This window comes from Pezoporus flaviventris, unplaced genomic scaffold (assembly GCF_033815535.1).
Source record: "Pezoporus flaviventris isolate CSIRO_AGI_PZ_B2104156 unplaced genomic scaffold, CSIRO_AGI_Pfla_v1 ptg000015l, whole genome shotgun sequence".
NCBI classification, from domain to species: Eukaryota; Metazoa; Chordata; class Aves; order Psittaciformes; family Psittacidae; genus Pezoporus; species Pezoporus flaviventris.
This window is the reverse complement of record NW_026892563.1, coordinates 2,630,698-2,649,303: the sequence shown is the minus strand read 5'-3', so window position 1 is coordinate 2,649,303 and position 18,606 is coordinate 2,630,698. Positions and strand designations below refer to the sequence as shown.

The window sequence follows — 18,606 nt, the reverse complement described above, 5'->3', positions numbered from 1 at the left end:
GTGTGCCAATGTCAGGAGAGCAGCTGGCTGGTCCTTCTGAAATGTGCTCTCAGCTTCCAGTAACCTGATTGTCCTGCTCCAGTACTTGTTTTCTCAGCTTGAGACAGGATATGAATTTCAAAAGACAGCTTGCCTTGTGTTTCATCGGTTCAGGACAACCTTCCTCTCTGTCTGGAGCCACCACCAAAAGACTTGCACAAGCAATATTTAGAGTGAGCATGTGTGGCCATGTTCTGGCACCATTTCATCAAACTGAATAGTTTTCCTTTGCCCATCAAAAAGCAGTGATTAACTTGTTAGTTTTTACTTCTGTAAATAGTTATTTTAAAGTAACACTGAAGTATTGACAAGTCCTGCAGTGTTAGATGGTGTATTTTGCTGACATTTTAACATCTTTTAAGTTACGTTCGTTCGTTGTTTTTTTTTTTTTGTTAGAAATGCTTGTTGTAACAAAGTCCTGGAGGAGTAGCTGGCCCTCTTCAGTCAAACAGTGAGCCAAATCTCAAGAAATTAGCCCAACAGTTAGGTGTATATCTTAGAGAGTGGGGACTACTTGGAAAAGGGGCTTTTGGGGAAGGCTGGGAGATTGAATAGAAGTAGTAGACGTAGCAGCAATGTGTGTGCATGTGTGTTTCATTACAGTAAAGTCTTTGATGTTGTTACTTGAGAAGTTTCCTTATTCTTCTGCAAGTCTGGGAATAGAGGGTTATTAGCAAATTTTCTGCCAGTGTCTCTTTGTATTAATTTCTCTGGGTGGTAGGAGGCACAACCAGTGTGTGTTTTAAATACGTCGTTTGCTGCTATGTGCCTTTCTAGCTGAGGGATCAGAGGCTTAGCTGTAAATACTAGGAAGGCTCAGGATAAAGCTGAGCGTACAGAGTATTAACCTGAGGTCACTTAGCAGAGCGAAAGCTTTTTTGCTGTAAGGTTTTCGATTTCAAACCTTGGTGTGCCCTCTGCTGGCAGTCCGTGTGGTGAAACAGAAATGGCGTTGGGTTATCTTCATGGTTGTTACCTGTGCTTGCTATTTGCCGTCTGCTATACCAAACAATTTGAATTCCTGTCATTAAACAAATTTCATACCACAGGTAGCTGCTATTCCCATTATTTTCATAATATATATTGTATGAAAATATGCAGAACATACACTGATTTTGGCCTTGAAAAATCATCCCAAGGTATAAGTTATTACCCAGGGAATAGTTATTTGTCCTTTAAAGCCATATTCACTGATTTTTGGCAGGTATGCTGATTTGTGAAGTCAAGAAATGCTAGAATTGAGGATGTATGTGCTATTTTAATGCTCCCCTTGCTGCATGTATATGCATTTGATGCCTATATGTACTATATTGCATACTGTTTTCCTCCACACAGTTTTTTGCGCATTATTGTATTGCACATGTAAGGAGCAACAATTCCATTATTTGTTGTTTCAGTTGTGACATAGCCAAGTCTGGAGTGTGTTCTCCAAGACTGACTTCAGATTATAGTTCTGTTTACTTTCCGGTTTCAGAAAGAAATGAAGCAATAAGTGCTAATCACTTTGAAGCTGGTTCACCTCTTAAGGAGGTTCACTGAATAAATGAAAAGACCTAAAAGGAAAAAAAACTTTATATATCTGCTAAAGGAGCAAAATAAGGATTGTGCAGACTGCTTCAATGCTGATTTTGATACATCCCGTTTTCTTAAGTATTTGGCATTACAGCCTTGACCTTTTTTTAATATTACCAGAGTGGTGTTGAGACATCCGAACTCTTGAGAATGCTATCCAGAGTTGATGTGCTATTTTTCAGGTTGGCTATGGCAGTTGTGAGTAAGGTCGGAGCTTTTAGATCCTTGTCTGCCAGTTGTGCTTACTAAGCAATCAAAGTAGAGATAAGTTTGCTGTAATTTTATTGACAAGCATAGTGGGATATGTTTTTTGCTTGTGGGTTTCATAGGTAGTTGCTGAAAGCAAGAGAGGGATGAGAGTGCAGGGTTTTGTGAACATAATCCATAGACATGGACTGTCTTGCTGTTCCTATCCCTGCTTTGGTTTCCGTGATTCAGGTTCCACCTCTCCACCTGCGTTATGTCCCTTGCCTCACAAAGCCTTAGCTCCTGTCTGCTTGCTAAGCAGCACTTACCCTGATCAAGGACTCTTGAGTCTCATGCTCTGCCAGTGAGGAGGGGCACAAGAAGCCAGGAGGGAGCAGAGACAGGACACTCAACCCAAACTAGCCACAGGGGTATTCCAGCATGTCATGCCCGGTATATAAACTCTTAGCCTTTTCCCAGGCTTCACTTACTCCCAAGCTCAGTCTTTTCTTTTTGAGCTTCAGTCTTGATTTCACCTCCTCTGTGGCTTGTAGCCTAAATTGTAGGTTTTGTGCTGGTTTGACTTTCAAATCACTGAAAAACTTTCAATTGGAGCTGTAATGTAACAATGCTGACAACAGGATTCCCCTTCTTGGCTACTTAAAGCAGGCCCCTTCAAAGTAGTTGCAGACTAGTCACCATGGTTGCTTTATTGAGCCACCTCCTCTTCTCTCCTCCCTGCTTGTCAAGTCTGCCAATAAATGGCAGCCAAGCGAACAAACCAGTGGACTAGGATGGAAGTAGGATGAGTCTTCAGTATTAAATAGATATGTATTTGACCCACAAATTCTAGTTGTAATTAACCAGCTGGGAGCTACAATTGCAATTTTCCAGAGGCCTGACTGCCATCAGGTAGTTGCCATTTGTGTGTGCAGAGGCAGATTAGAAATGGTGTTCGAAGGTGCTGCTTGGGGAAAAAGCAAGCTGTTATTCTAATGGGGGACAGCTGAGATCTGCATTTTTCACCAGTCACAAGAGAACATCAAGGCTGGTTTTTAGCCTTCCTACAGAACCATGCCTTTTTACAGAAAGGTGCTTGTCATGATACCAGGAAATAAAGGGTTAACATTGTGCCTGCCTGGTTAAGCAGTTGCTGTGCTTGGTGAAGCAGAACCATAGGAGTCAAAGTTGCTAGAATGGTGAAGCAGAGCTGTAGGAGTTACAGCTGCTAGGCAGAATTGTAGTAGATAAGATTCATAACTTAACATTTAAGACATTCTTGTTCAAATAGTATCTTTATAAAGAAAAGGAACAAAAGATAGCCAGAGTAACAAAATTTGCAAACTTGACAAGTTTCTGCTTTAAGATACATAAAACTGGCTTGTACCGAACCTGAAGTTTGGATAGGAGCCGAAACCCTATTGAGTCTGCATGAAAGCAAGAGGTTACGCACGGTGAGGAAGAGGAACTGCAAGCCTTCATCCTCACGACCCCCTAACGACCACCACCAGGAGGCACTGCACAGGCGCACCAACAGAACGAATGCCAGAAAACTAATTATAATACTAGATGGGAATAGGTTTTGCATCTGTATTAGGCGTGAAGCAATCTCATGTTTAGGTAATCATTATATGTAATATAAATGAACTGAGTGGCAAAGGGGGGCGCGCATGATTTTGGAGGAGCAACCCCCATGTGCCTCAGCTGAATAAAGCATACTTGCTTTACAACTTTAACGAGTTGTGGAGTCAATCCGTGTATCAGTCATGCAAAACCTTAACTCCAATAGACAGGATGCCCTTGGAGAGGAGCCTGCAAGTGTGACTTTTCAGGAAGACAGCCTGGGTTATAGTCTAAGTAACTTTTTGACATCCTATTTGTCTGATAAAATTAACAACTGCAGTTCTTAGAGCAGAAGAGAAGGGGACTTAATTGTAATTTACCAACTCAGTAGGGAGACCAAGTAATGTTTGCAAAGGATGTAAACTGTGCTGTGAGATGCCCTGCCTTGTTTGCACTGCAACCCTGCGAAGACCTCAGGATATCCTGAAAACAAAGAGAGAAAGGAGGGCGCTGGAGGCCATGCCAGCTGTTTTAAAAGGATGCTATCCTCTAACTGGTCTGTCAAGTCACTAGTTGGTGGCTGGTGAGCTCATATTGGTATTCCAGAAGGTCCACCTATGGTCCATCTGGCTGCTTATTACAGGGCAGACAGGCAGGTGACCCTGAGGCATCTCGTGTGTCATGCTCTGCCTGCCTGCCCACCCCTTTCTTAAATTGGGCTTTTTGATGGCTCATGCTGTGCAAAGAACTGGGGTGTCTGGATCCAGGTACAAAACGTCCTTAGGCAACCTCCTCCCAAACAAGCAACCTGCTTTTAGATGCAAACTTGACAAGGAAACAAAATGTTTCTACCTGGAAAAGAGGGCAGGAGGGCTGCTGTCTCCCTGGCTTCATTCAGTTCTAATTGTTGGCTGTTGAAATGAGCTGGTGGTTTCCTGTGGGCAAGGAAGCTATGGAGCTGTGTTAAGCCATAAATATGAAGACTGTGACTTCACATAGCACTAGACCATGAGAGCTGCATACCGCTTTTACTGCTTTCCTGAACTTTTTCCCTTTTTTAGCCAAAAACTTTAAAATGAGGTTATTAACAAAGACTAATACATGTTAATTGCATCCTAACGTTTTTTTCCAAAGAAAGTTTTAAGTTTTATAAAAGCACTGACAGCATGGTTGTGTGCTCTGAGAAGAGGAGTCAGGCATTTACACTGAGGAACTGTGCATGGAGTTCATCAGTAGGTAGGCAGGAAGGAAGGAGACTGTGCTCAATATGTACCCAAATCCCAGCTTGTTAAGTGCAAAATAGTTTTTGTTGTTGGAGTTGTTAAATGCTGTAGATACAACTTGTATTTGGTGGACTTTTTGAGTTCTTTTGGATGCTTCTTTAGTTTTGCTAACACTTTTTTAATACTTTTTTTTTTTTCCCTTCTTTCTGACTTCAGCCTTTGATGGATTTCTGAAAACCGATGAAAGACAGAGACTGGCAAAGGAGAGAAGAGAAGAAAGGGAGAAGTACCTCGGTAAGATGACAGAAGGTGTATGTATTATTTATGCATCTGTATTAATAGGCTTAATTTACTAACATGACATTTTTTCTGTTCTGAATTTTAAGTGTTGTGTTTTAGCCTGTTACTAGTCTTTATCACTTACATTACCACTTTTAAATTACGTGCAAGATATTGGTTGTTAGGATTCTGATTTATAAAAACATCAAATAAGCCTTGAATAATACTCAGGATGACACGTAGAACAGTTTGGCGAAACAGTCTATTATGTTTTAGCCATGATAAAAGACCATGGAGTTGTTCAGTATGGTATAAAGCAGGTAATTGTATGTAGGTTTTTAAATTGTTAATATTTAAAGAGAACTAAAAAAAATGAATTAACTTTCTGTATAATGTAAGCATTGATTTCAGAGGTTTTAAAATAGTCAATTGTTTTTTTTTAATCTACTAATACCTCCAGGGAACTGTTGAGGGAATTGCAATATATATGTGTGTGTGTATATATAAAGCAATTTTTTTAATATAGATATATATAAGGGAGGGTGTGAGTGTACACAGTTAATTTCATATATATATGAATGAAATTAACTGTTCAATATTGTTTTGGACTTTTCATATATATGTATTTTAAAAATGTTGAACAGCTACCTTTGCTTTTCTCATGGCGATAACAAGAAAGGCCAGTAGCACTGTCCTGGATGTCACCTGACAATACATTTCAGAAGGAACTGTCAGTGTTTCATGATTTTGTAAAATTCAAGCTAGGCATATATTTGGAGGAAATGTCAACTAAAAGCCAGCATGGACACCTGTGGAAAGAATCATAGCAAAATACTGGGTTTCTTGCAGTAAGTAACCAAATACACTGTTGACCGTTCCCTGACAAAACATGAGTCTTGAGACCAGTGACAAGACATTTTTTAGTACCTGTGGGCTTGGTAAGCAAGATTCCTTTTGGTAATTCATGTGAAAAACTGCTGCTGTTTAGTACTTCATCTCTCCAGAAGTTCTGTCTATGTGGGACATGCATCAGCCTGAGTTGTAGCTTACCTCTCTTCCATGCATACTCAGTCCGGACTCTCTCTTCTATACTCTTGATTAACCCTTCTTTGCTGGTTCCCAAGAAAATGACATGATGAGTAGATTGGAAAGGATTCGAATTAAAAAAAAAAAAAACAGAAGAAAAAATGATAGGGGAAACTGAAAGCTGGAGAATCTGGGAGCAGTTGGCTCAGGGGATTTGGAACGTGTTGGCTGCCCTTCTTCTCTACAGACATCATATGTGCCTTCTGGAAATTTTAGAGTTGTGACCATTTCTAGAAGCTCTGGGACTTGGGCACAGTTTGTCTGTGGCACCTTTCTTTTAGAAGTTCAGGAAAAAAAGCAGAACAGATCTGTATGCAGCCAGCAGGTACTTTGCAGCAATATGGAATAACCTTTTCACGAAAGCCAAAATTCATTCCTCAGGGGTTTAGTATCCCTAAATTAAGGAACAAGAGTTGTATGTATGTCCATGATGACAGAATGGTTTCCTTCTCTGTCCAGAATCACTTCCAGGTTTCACCTACTTTCTCAGAAGGTGATCTTAGCACAAATCTCTGGACACCCGGCTTTATTTTTGGGTTTTATCAACTCCAGCATGCTGTTTTCACCTGCTCTACCTGATATGGCCAGTAGTTGTTAACACTTAGTGACTGGTCACTTGTCTTCTACCATCTCTGATGTAACTCTTTATCTGTTGACAAGTGTAATTCTTCATACCTACAAGTCTAGGCATGCCTGCAGCCCTGACAACCCTCTCATGCTGCCCTGTCCTGGGGCAGGGGGGAATAGGGAATCCTTATAAGACAAAAGGGAAAGACAATATAAACAACTGTATTTCTAACAATAATAAGGTAGAAGGTGTTCTATAAAGCAGGATGGATGCAAGGAAGATGTATTTTAGGAGGATCCAGCAACTTTTGGAGAAGGATCTGATGTTGGAGGCACTCTAGCTTTAAACCAAGGATTTTGAGGGTGGAGTGGGGCTAAGAGGGACTGAAGGTCACAGCTGTGGTTAAACAGCCCAAAGGCAGGAGCTAAGTGGAAAAAGGCTGATGTGAGTATAGGGGATTCAAACGGCTGGGCAACAGCCGGGATGGAAAGATACAGAGAGAAGAGTAGAAGGAAGAAAATTTGCTGTACAGGGAAACAGAAACTGAAGAAGCAAGCTGAGACTGAATAGGTGTGCAGGACGAAGGACTAGCTCTTGTATAAACACTGTCAATTCTGGCTTTCCCTTCCTGAGAACATTCCCAAGTTCTTAGCCTGGCAACAGTAAGAATATTCCACTTTTCTTTCTGGCTGTACATGTGACATTACAGGCTTTTGTGTTTTTAGGCATGCTTACTGAGCTCCTCTTCCTTGCCTTTTAATGGAATACACTTGCATGAGAAGTGGATTTTTTTTCTCTTGATTTGTCACGTTAACTTCTACTACTACTTTTCCTGTGCAAAACTGAAGCAACAGTCCTGTATGTAATGTTACAGTCTGAATTTCTGTAACAACAAGCTAATGTCTCAAGAAGATCATGACTCCACCAGTTGCAATAAACTGGGCAAACCCTCAATAACAGAAGTAATTTTTTTCCTGCAAACAGGCAGAAGTGAATAACTATGTAGCACCAAATTACAGACAGAGACAGAAAGGTGCATTTTCCAAGCTTTGTAGAAAATTTAACATACGTTGTTTTAGTGTGTTTATTTTGAAGGCGGCCCTATAAAGGGAAGCATAGTTTTAAAGAAATTCCAAGGGCTTTTGCTTCAACATGTTTAACTGATTTGCTTCAAAACCTACTGGAAACATGTTTCAAAAAAGAATTTGGCTTTAAGCTACAGAAGGATTTGAAACATAACCAAAACCTAGTTGTTAATTATTCTGTACACTGTGTTTATATAGGTAAGGGGCACAAGCTCGCCTTGTGTACCGGAGGCTTCCCTATTTATTTACTGAGCAAATCACTTAGATTTACTAATCATCCCAGCACTTCTGTGCACTGTGTTTTTGACCTTAGTGGACTAAAGCTATGCGTAATTGCATTTGTTGTTTGACTGTTGTGTTATGTCATAATTTTAAAGCAGGAGAAGGTCTGCATAAAGTGAAATACACCTTTTTCTCTGCCTAAGCTGCTAGGGAACAGCAGATACTGGAGAAGGAGAGAAGAGCAAAACTTCAATATGAAAAGCAAATGGAGGAGCGATGGAAAAGATTGGAGGAGCAGAGGCAGAGGGAGGAGCAGAAGAGAGCAGCTGTTGAAGAAAAAAGGAGACAAAAGCTTAAAGAAGAGGAGGTAAGGCCCATTGGGAGACGTATGGCAGGGCAAGTCTATATTGTAGCGTTAGACATGGCTGAATATCGACATGCATTAAATGTTGATTTTCATTTATTTATTGGCCCAGAGGCATGTGGGCATTACTTTGGGAACCTCAGACACATGTCACCCCAGCTAGAAGTACTTTACTGCTGCTTGTACATCACAAACACTTTCCAGGTTTTTTGTTTTTTTTGTTTTTTTTTTTTTTTGTCTCTTTATTTTTGTCTGATCTCACACAATAGTCGTGTATTTATGCTAATGTATCTGGGACTCTGTCAGATGATAAAGCACCAGCTTTCCAGAAGATAGGTTTTAAAGATGAGTGTTTCCATAAAAGGGAAAGATTTTTCTTAGTGTTTTGTTTACTGTCCCTGAAACTGAAATAATGTTTATGAAAACATTTTGTTTTTCCTCAGTGACATAAAATCAGAAATTCTTACTTCAAGCAGTGAAGAATTTAGGCTTAAAATTCTAGCACAGAACAAAGTTACGCATATATCTTTTGAAGCATGTTTGTTCCCTTCTTCTACTCTCCCTGCTGAGATCATTTAAGGTTCTTTTTTGCTCCAGTGAGTCCAATTTCTGATGCAGATCTCTGAATACAGTGTGTGTGTGTGTGTGTCTCTCCACATGACTTTCTGTAGGAAACGCTAGCACTGCTACTGCAACTGATAAAGAATTAATGTTTCTTGGAAAAGAGGGCAGTGGTGTAAAGAGAAGAGCCAAAAGAAGATATTTCTCTAGTTGCTAGATAAAAAGCCTCTAGAAATTTGCAGTTCTTACTCTTCCTTTATGTGTGCCCCTTCATCTTTTGACCAAAATATCTTTGCAAAAGATGAAAAACTCTTCTGCGAGAGATCAAAATAACATACTGCTCTCAATTGAACTTTTTTAAAATTGACTTTTCACTTTAACCTGATGACATTATATCCTGTCATTTGTCTTTCAACTATAACATACTGGTTGTGGCTTCTGCATAATAGCTGAGAATGCATTTTTAAATATTTTGTCATATGCTTTGTTTCAAATTTTGGTCAGAAAAATAGCAAAATCAGAAACAAAGGGTAGGTGTCTCCTTCTGTGGTAACATCAATGACCTATTGTGCTCCTTTGCCAGTATTTTCTGCTGTCATAACCTTTTGCAGCTAGGCAAGAGCAGTCCCCTTTATTGGGGTTGTAAGGGAAATGGCAAGTACAAAAACACTGTCCTCAATTTTCATCAGAGCAGGCAGGGAGGGGGAGAGGTGTAGGAAGAGTGAGCAACTGCATGCTTTCCCTACCTACATGGTTTGCCTGTGCTGGAGAAATAAGAGCAGGGTTGTCAGACATGAGAGGCTCTGCCAGGTTAGGCCCAAAGAGTCTGTTCAATTGGGACCCCACCTCCTGTAGTAGCCTCCTGCACTTGCCCAGGGATGGATGTAAGGGGCTGAGCAAACCTGTTGCAGCTCTCCAAAACTCTGTACATGTGATGGGAGACTTCTCTAATGGCGAGAGAAGTGCTGCCTCCAAGTGTTTGGTTGTAATATGAATACAGCTCCTAGCTCTGCTTACTGAGCTGGTCCTTCAGGCTTAAACTGTCCAAAGCAGTTTAAGTTGGGAACCAAGGCAGCCCTGGCCTGGCTCCTTTCCCTTCCCTTTCCTCCTTCTCCTTCCCCTTAAGAACCTGAGAGAAGGTTATGTGAGCAGGAGAACAGGAGAGAATGCTTATTTGTTTGGGGATGGATTAGACCTGTTGTGAAATAAAATCCAGGAGTCTCTGAAGGAGGGGAGGGTACAAAGGGGAATAATCTGTAGGGGAAGATGAGGGAAGAAGGAAACTGGGAACAGGAGACATCACCACTTCCTGGCGTCCCTTCTTCCTTTTGTGATTACTTGTCATTTCCTCATTTCTCAAATTCCACTTGAGTTCTATTAATGGATCTGTCAAGTCCTCCCCGTTCACCCCTCCTCTTACCCTCAGGTCTTTCGATGAGCCCCTCAAATCCTGTATGCATAGTAGCAGTGGATGTCTGAGAAAGGATGATGATGAGGTTGCAGTTCCCTGAGCATTGCAAGTTACTCGCTGCTCATGAGTCATTCTGGACATTTGAAACCTTTACTGGAAGAGCTTTGAACCTGTATTTCCCACACCTGAAGGTGGGGGTGGGAGGGTGGTGAGGAAAAGAGGAAGTGGTGGTCCCCTGGCCAGTAAACCAGTACACTTGCTTCCTGGAAAGATTGTTTTGATGCACATCCACTATTTGTTGCATTTGTAAAGAGCATGCACTTAAACACAAGAGAGTTAAAAACTCCCAAGATGTTACAGCATTAATTGCTTACTATGATTCAAAAGGTAATTAACTTTGAATTATAATATATGGAATTAGTCATTGCTTTCCAAACCTCTTTTGGCAACTCGTATACTGAGTGGAATTCAGTTGCACAGAAATTTTGCTACAAACTGCGATTTCTGTGCAAGAGGTCTCTCAATTTACTGTGCAGTGGATGTGAGGAGAAGAGTTTAATCCTCATTACAACACTGATGGTCCTCTGCTCCCCCCACTATTGCTGCTGCAGCTCCCCACATACCTTTATGTATGGTATATTCATTGTTCTATGTTGTTATTTGCACACATGCTTAATACACACCTGTAATTGTAATTGGTTGAGAGCAGAAATTCTATTCAGAAGGGTAGTTAAATTTAAAATTCTATATTGCTTTTCAATGTGTTCTTTAAATAGAGTATAGCAGAACTCTTTTTGTTGCTAAGTGGAAGAGCCGATGGATAATATTAGCCAACAGTGAGCTATTTGCATACAGTGCTGATGAATATCTACAGTGAAGAGGAAAGGATGTTTGTATTTAAGGTAGATTGGTTTATAATTGTTTGCACAAATTATTTTAAGTCGTAGTACTTGTAAAATTAATTTTTCACTTGTTTTCACACCTGCATTGTATTTTACATAGAAAGAAGAAAAGTACTCCAGTCAAATTACTGGTGTCTTCACTACTGGGTTTTGGGTTGGTTGGGGGCGTGGTTAGTTGTTGTTTCTTTGGTTTTAATTCAGACAGTGCAAATTTGTCTTCTGTTGCTTAGTCTGAGGAAAACCTGGATGAATAACTGTGGATTTTGGCAAGTAACATGTACATTTTAGATACTAGCAGTAGGTGGCTCTCTCTTTATGGTTTAACTAATTTTTAGTTTAACCTACTTGCAAAGCTTGTAGGTTAAAGTTTTTTGCAGAAGCTTCCTATTCAGTGTAGAAATTACTTGTTCTGTCTATAGCTGTCAAAATTCCCAAATGAGGATCACATGCATAGTTTGTTATGCTTTTAAGAAAGCACTTAGTTTATAACATAGACGGGAAGGGTTTGCTGATGAAGGAATCCTTTGTCTTGTTCAATTTTCATCATGGACCTAATTATTCATGTATGAGTTTATGCTGTGCTTCCATGTGTCTTATAGTTTTCTTTGGCTTTTTAGTTTTGTGCTAACTTAAAATGTTTTTTAAATACGTATCCTTTCTTTGTGAAAGATGGCCTTTATATTGTTCTTTATCTCAGCCATATCTGCAGGGTTTAATGGTGTTTAATAATTATGTCCTATAGTGCTTTAATGAAAGGCTCTTTGCAAATGAAAATGAATGATCCTCTCCACATCATGTAATTGAAGATTTCAACCTGAGATTGTAGGTAGCATGGGCTTTCAAATGTGTATGAAAAATAATTTAATTTCCTTAATCTATTTCATTGTGCATTTTATTCTTAAAACAGCACTTTCAGAGTAGGTGGTATAAGTGTATTCTGTGGTTTCCAAACTACGGAATATTGCTGGTCCTCGCTGCAAGCGGCATTAAAAAAAACATCTCAAATGTAACTCGCCTGGATGGTTGAAACTTGACTGCTTTCATCTTTTTTGATTAATGTATAATAATATTCATATAGATATGGAAAGAAGAATTCTGTATAAGTGTGTACTTCAATGAGAGAAATGGGAGGGTGATTTTTCCTTTGAAAAGAATGTGGGTAGAAAAGTATATTTGGGCAAGATGCACAGCAGAAGAAAGTGATGAAACAGTCTGCAGAGAAAAACTGGTGATGAAATAGTTGAGGTTTGGAAAAGACTTGAGTACAGAAAAGGGACTCAATCAGAATACATTAATGTTGGGAGGTGGGAATTTAAAAGCAAAAAGCCAGCACATGCAGGTTTTAAATGTGAAAATTGCATCCTCAAGTAGTAAAAGAAGAAAGAAAGACTGCAGCAAACTAAATCAGAGGGGAGTGACTTCAGATTCAGGACTGGAAGATTGCTTTCTTGTCATACCCAAGGCATGGACAAAAGTGATAGAGTGTTCAAAACTGTGGGGGTTTTCTGTGCTTTTGCAGAAGAGGCTGTGCTTGTGCTTTGTGCTCCTTCATGCATTTGCTCTGTAGGAGAAAAAAGAGGATGAAAGAAGCAGAGTGCACATTTGTGTGCCTGGATACTGATGGCGCTGACCAAACAGAAAGGGGTGGGGGAAAAGGGGGAGCAAGGGTGGGCAAGCAGCTGTCTGCTTTCAAGTGGTCTTTGAATGATGTTACCTGGTAGAATGTGAGCTAAAGGCCTAGAAGGGAGACAAAACTAAAGTTTTGAGTTCACAACGCATTGATCAAAAGGCTTTCTTTCTGGAGACAGCAGCAGAAATTGTAAGAGCAGGTTGGGTCACCTGGCTCAAAGGTAACAGGGACAGGAGAGCTGAGAATGGTAGAAAGGGTATGCAAGAATTGCCTTTTTTCATGCTTTCTATAGAGGGTAGTATAATGGAATTCTTTGTGGTACAAGTTATTTGTAGTAAAATTAAGAGAAGAGAGCTTCAAGATAAAAGATAGTGGCTTGCTGTTGAAATGGATGGATAACTGGTAGTAAGGTAGAAAAAATGAGGCCAGAAACAAATTACAGGAATTCATGGAAGTAGAAGAGGTTCTTCAAAGATGTTGAAGAGACAAAAATAAATTGCAGGTAATCAGAAGATGATGAGAAGGCATCTGCTGCTGTAGAAAGCCATTGACCATAGCCAGAGCCCCAGGACGTTTACAGGTTCATGCTTAAAAGTTCCAGCCATGGTAGTTACTGGGGGTGCCTGATGTTAGGGTCTGATCTGCTGAAGCTGCTCCATTAGAGACAACAGGTTCAACATCAGTACAGAGACTGAATGAGACATGCTTGAACAAAGACTGAAATTTTGAGGTAAAACATCTCAGGGAAGCAGAATAGTAAACCTAGACTGAAGTTGTGAATTGGTGAGAGAAAGTAATCTGGCCAAGAGATGCAGGACAGGTTTTCCTCACATTTGATCTGAGCTACCAAAAGATATTGGAGACAGAGCAGGGGATTAATAAAAATTGAAGTGTATATGATGTAGTCACAGAAGCCTGCAGGATCAACAGTTTGAAGTAGATAGAGTTTTATACTAGATCAGAAGGACGTGGCAAAGGTAGTAAGTAATAGGATCAAAAATACTAATAGGATTGAAGGGTTCAAAACCATTGGGGCAGGAGTTGGTCGCAGCAAGAATAGACTCATCTTTAAGGGTAGGGGTAGGGCTGCTGAAATTTGAAGGTGAAGAGGTTGCTAGATGTGAATGAGGTGCTGAGAGAAGGAAAGGAATAGGCTGGTAAGTGATGGAATGGTAGGTAGGGGAGAACCAGGTTTTTTCAGCTTGAAAGAAGGAAAAGGTGCAGAGATCAGCAACACAGCAAAAAACTACTGAGAAACTAGCAGAAGAAGGAAGCGGGAAGTGAGAGTTAGGAGGTGGTGGAGAAGGGAGTAAGGCAACTGTGTAGCTGTAAGTTAAAGGTAGTTAAAAGCAGGATTTAGGGAGGAAAAGAAATTGTCTTCTTCCCCATCTGAAAATCCTACCTCATCAAGCCATGGAGAAGAACATGGTTGTGGAGCAGGAAAAAAAAAGTAAATTTTGGAACAACACAATCTGGGCGTGTACGAATAAATACACTAGGGGAGAATAAAATAAATCAGAAGCTCTTACGTGCCTTGACTGTAAAGAATGTGGTGGAAGAAAGGAGACTTTTTGTAAAAATAAATAAATAAATTGGGCATCCTTGCAAAGTAACCTACTTTGGGTTTGAAGTGATCATTTATCTGCGTGGCTAGGAGGAGCCACTGGCATTGCAGCAATTTAGCTGTGCTCAGGAAGGGATGGGAAAAAATTCCTGAGGTCTGCATAGACAAGAAGGAGTTAATGCTTGTCGAGCATTATTCTTATACAAATTAAGTCCGGAGCACAGCAGCAGCCTCACCAGCAGGAGCAGATGCTAGGCAGTGATGCAACCTGTGTTGTTTACTTAGGCCTCTGTAGTGACCTCAGTGGCTTGCAGACAAAGGATACGCATATCTGGAGGTAGGTAGCTTGCTGGTACCTTCTTTATTCAGTCCTTTTTCTTATATTGCAAGCAAGTTTCTGTAATCATCATGTGTGGAGCAACAGGGGAACTGTGTATTTTTAGTATGGTTTCAGGCGGAGTTAAAAAAAAGCCCCCAAAGAACTGATTCAGATTTGGTTTCTGGTTTTGCACCAATATAACCAGGAACGTTTAGAAGCCATGATGCGTCGATCCCTTGAACGCAGCCAGCAACTGGAACAGAAGCAGAAGCGATGGTCGTGGGGAGGAGCACTAGCTGCAGGCTCAGGAGGGAGAGATGGTAAGTGAAACAGGCTGCCTGCATTGCAGATCTTTAAGTGCAAAATGCATGAGGTTGTGGAGATAGTAAGGATGATGCATTTTATAGGTAGGGTGGTATTGTAGGGGCTACTGCCCTGGGGTGTGAATAAATGCTTTGTAATTGCTTGTAAATGTTGCCTCTCCCTAATACTTTCTGGGGAAAAGGGTGACTCCTAACTTTAGGAATGCTGCTCATTTTGATAGAGTAACTAGAATCTGTTTGGAGGATGCTAAATGCTACAATTAAAATTTATGCTCTCTCACTTATTCTCTTCTCCCGCATTGTCTTCCCATGTACCCAGTTAGCAAATACAATATTCACCAGAGGACTGAGTGTTGACTGAGCCTTGAAAAAGATGATCTTCTTTTTGTCTGGTACTTCTAAAAGCCTGACAGGAAATTCTAGATGACTGTGCAGCATATGCAGTTTAAAATAGTTTAGTGTTTTTTCCCCCCACATACTTTTTGTTGCTGCTCTTCTTGATTTGGCTTCCAAACAAATTCTTTTTACTACATAATCAGTCATGTACTGCTTTTATATTTCAAAAAGATGCATGTTTTTTTTTTTGTTTAAATCATATGGTTTATTTAAATTTGTCAGGTTTGAATAAACTGATGTTATGGGGAAAAAATTACATGTTTAGGTAATGATGAAATATGACATATATTTAAATGGTGTGTAAATATACTTAAATGGCAAACTCAAATTCCCATCATAGTTTTTACAGTATGCCATCAAAAAAGCCAGGAAATTATATATGGTAATAAAGCAAGTCTTTTATACTTTGAGAAGGAAACCAGTTTGTCTTTGTGGTGCAGTTTATGCTTAATTCCAGCTCCCCGAGTTTATTCAGTAATTTCTTTCACCTCTTTTTGTTCTGATTTCTCTGCTGTGTAGGTGAATCAGAAAATACCCCACCCCCTGTTCTAGGTTTAGCTGCCAACACCCTTCCTCCAGACCCTGTGACCTCTACTGCTCCTGCTGATTCCCTCAATGGTATTTCAGAGAATCTCAATACCATCGTGTCTTGTTTATAACTGTTTTAATCACTCTAATCCATCCACTGATCTTGTCCTTCCTAACCACTGTTTTCTTATTATTTCAGTCCGCTACTCTACAGCATTACCCTTATTGTTGTAGACCAAACGTCTTTTTAATTTCCTTTTGATTTTGCCATGGTGGAGCAGTGCATGCCTCACATTCCAGCACTGTAGAGGCATTTCATGTTTTTCTCACTATCTGTAAAGTTCTCCTGCTCAGATTTTCATTCCTGTTAATTCTGTGGGTGCTCTGTGTTTGTGTGTGTGTAAATATAATTACATATCTATTTGACAGTTCTAATGGACATGCACAGGTGCAGGTGCTGTTGAAAAAAAATTCAGTTGCACAGTAAGAGAAAATGTGTTTCCCAAACCATGTTTCATCTCAACAGTCTTCCTTTTCCACCTCAAGGGCTTTTTTTCTGCAATATGTTAAGAACAAGCAAGTTTGATTTAAACAGCCATGTTTTCTGTCTCCTTGAAGCAGATTTTGGCCAAGATGGCTTTTGTAACAAATTCAAGTAATTGACTTTGTTTAAGCAATTGTTACGGTTTTTCTTCTTTTATATTGTTCAGTTGTTTGGTTTAGTTTGGTTGTGGGTTTTTTGTTTTGGTTTGGCTTTTTTTATTTCCCAGAAAAAGACTTTGAGGTAGATGTGTCCTCCGAAATGAAGAATGGCTTGCATATAGGGTTTCTGATTTTGATTGCAAATGTACTTAGGTGTGCTTTTAAGAACTAGGTTCCATCTCTCCCCCCAAAGGAGGAGTGAGGCTTGGCTATTACTCCTGCAGAATGCATAGTAAACGTTGTTCTGCCCATGATCTCTCAGAACTGTTACATCTGTGCAAACAGATTCAAATTTTTGTACTAATTGTGCTCATGTAGGAAGAGATTTGGATGTGCAACTGGTGTTTTGCAGCACACAAGCATTATACCAGCTTTTTTGAAAAAGCAATATTAAAGAATTGAATTGTTTACTGTACAAGGTGAAGGCAAATCTTGCAGACCCCACTGAGCCAACATTTTGATGGATGTAATAGGCAATGCAGTAACTTAGGCACTGCAGAATTAGGGCCACATATATGTGTCTAGCTGAAAATATTTTTGTTTTTGAAAGAAGTAAGATTCAAATTTAAGGGACACAGCATCTATGCTTTTAGCTTCTGAGTATCATGCAGTGATCATCATATACAAGTACGCTGTAGTAATACTTGAATTACCTTTGTCTGCTGTTCAGTCGAACGTTAGCAGTCGAATGCTAAGGTAGGAAATCGGTATTGTGCTCAAACAGACTTTGTCAAACAGTTAAAGCCCTTGGGGTAGTACCAGCACAAAAAGATAAAGCCAAACGGCTGGTGCCACATTGGTCATTAAAACACTGAGTTCTAGCTATGCAAATGTTGGTTATCTCATTTTTGTATTAGAGTAATACCTGAGGTCCGCCCCCCTCTTCTAGACTGAAGTAGAGGGGAAGGGGAATGGAGACGAGGAGTTCAGAGTTGTCATATGTGCAGTTTATTTTCTTTAAGTAACTTTCTGCTTGTGCTGGTATTTAATGTCTTGTATCAGAATGGCTTCACTCGTTCGGCTCCAGTACATAGTTATTTGCTTGTGGCAGTATAAAAGATGAGCTGTTGTAAAACCGGAATGTGAAATTCACAAGCAGAAAAGTTGCATCCCAACCTACATTTTATAAAATGCTCATCCTCCAGCAGTCAGAAAGCTTATCTCATGCTTCATTCAGTGCTATGACTGGGGCAAGGGCCACAAGTACAAATGCAAGGTTAATTTGGAGCATTTATCCATACTCTCATGTGAATACAAATATCTTCAATGCGTCTCTCTGCAGCATGTGACAAACTTTCAGCTTCTACAATGAATCTGCCAAAGCAAATGGAATCACCAATCAGTAAGCGCCTCTCCTCCTCCACAGCGGCCATAACACATTCCCCCGACAGAGGCAAGTGAATATGCTGGTCTCCTACCAGCATAAACTCTACTTCTGCTTAAAGCGCTTCTTCTTCCTGTCTGTACGGCTATGTAACTCGGTTATGCCTGAATATTTGAGGGGTTATAAGTTAATACAATAAAACAGTTCTGCAGCCTGTCCCAAGGCTGTGCTGCCATGCTGGCGATCCTGGTCCAGCAAGAAATGCTGTGGGCTTCTTAACTGATTCTTTTTCAATTTTTAATACTCCAGCAAACAGGGTTGTAAGCACATGCTGTGACTGCAGCAGTTCCCTATAGCTGCGATCTTTTAGCCAAACAGGGGAAACCAAGCAAACCAAGAATGTGGCTCAGCAATAGACAGGGAATGTACCATGGGCAGAAGTATGTCCAGTGTGCCACCTGGGAGACTTCAATCTGGTGACCAGTCTTGTAGAGGACTTTAATTTGATTGGAAAATCTGATCCATGAGAGGTTCCACAAAAGATGATCATCTTGCAGGATTAGTGCTTACTAAACACTAGGGAGAGACTGAAGGGTTTGCCCCACTGTGAACTCTGGAGGTTTTTTTTCTTTTGTTTTTTTTGCTTTTGTTTTCATTTGTTTTGTGGGTTTCTTTTTTGTTTTTAACCTCACTTCCTCCCTCCTCTTTTTTAAAAAAGAAACACAACCAAAAACCAACAACCAAAAAACTAATGGGAAA

At 40.1% G+C, this 18,606-nt stretch overlaps 1 protein-coding gene across 8 annotated transcripts in view; it reads left to right on the top strand.

Annotated features, from left to right (window-relative positions):
* The window catches only part of MAP7D2 (MAP7 domain containing 2), an 80,119-nt gene that overhangs the window by 37,466 nt on the left and 24,047 nt on the right, over window positions 1-18,606 (top strand). For 4 of the 8 annotated variants that reach the window (XM_061453230.1, XM_061453223.1, XM_061453225.1 and 1 more), the window contains exons 2-6: window positions 4,800-4,877; window positions 8,027-8,190; window positions 14,780-14,894; window positions 15,813-15,911; window positions 17,806-17,916. In XM_061453230.1, the coding sequence (XP_061309214.1) occupies window positions 4,800-4,877; window positions 8,027-8,190; window positions 14,780-14,894; window positions 15,813-15,911; window positions 17,806-17,916 (567 nt within the window). Of the gene's footprint in view, window positions 1-4,799; window positions 4,878-8,026; window positions 8,191-14,353; window positions 14,593-14,779; window positions 14,895-15,812; window positions 15,912-17,805; window positions 17,917-18,606 lie in introns of those variants that run through there. The other 4 variants (XM_061453224.1, XM_061453227.1, XM_061453228.1 and 1 more) reach the window with 2 other exon arrangements.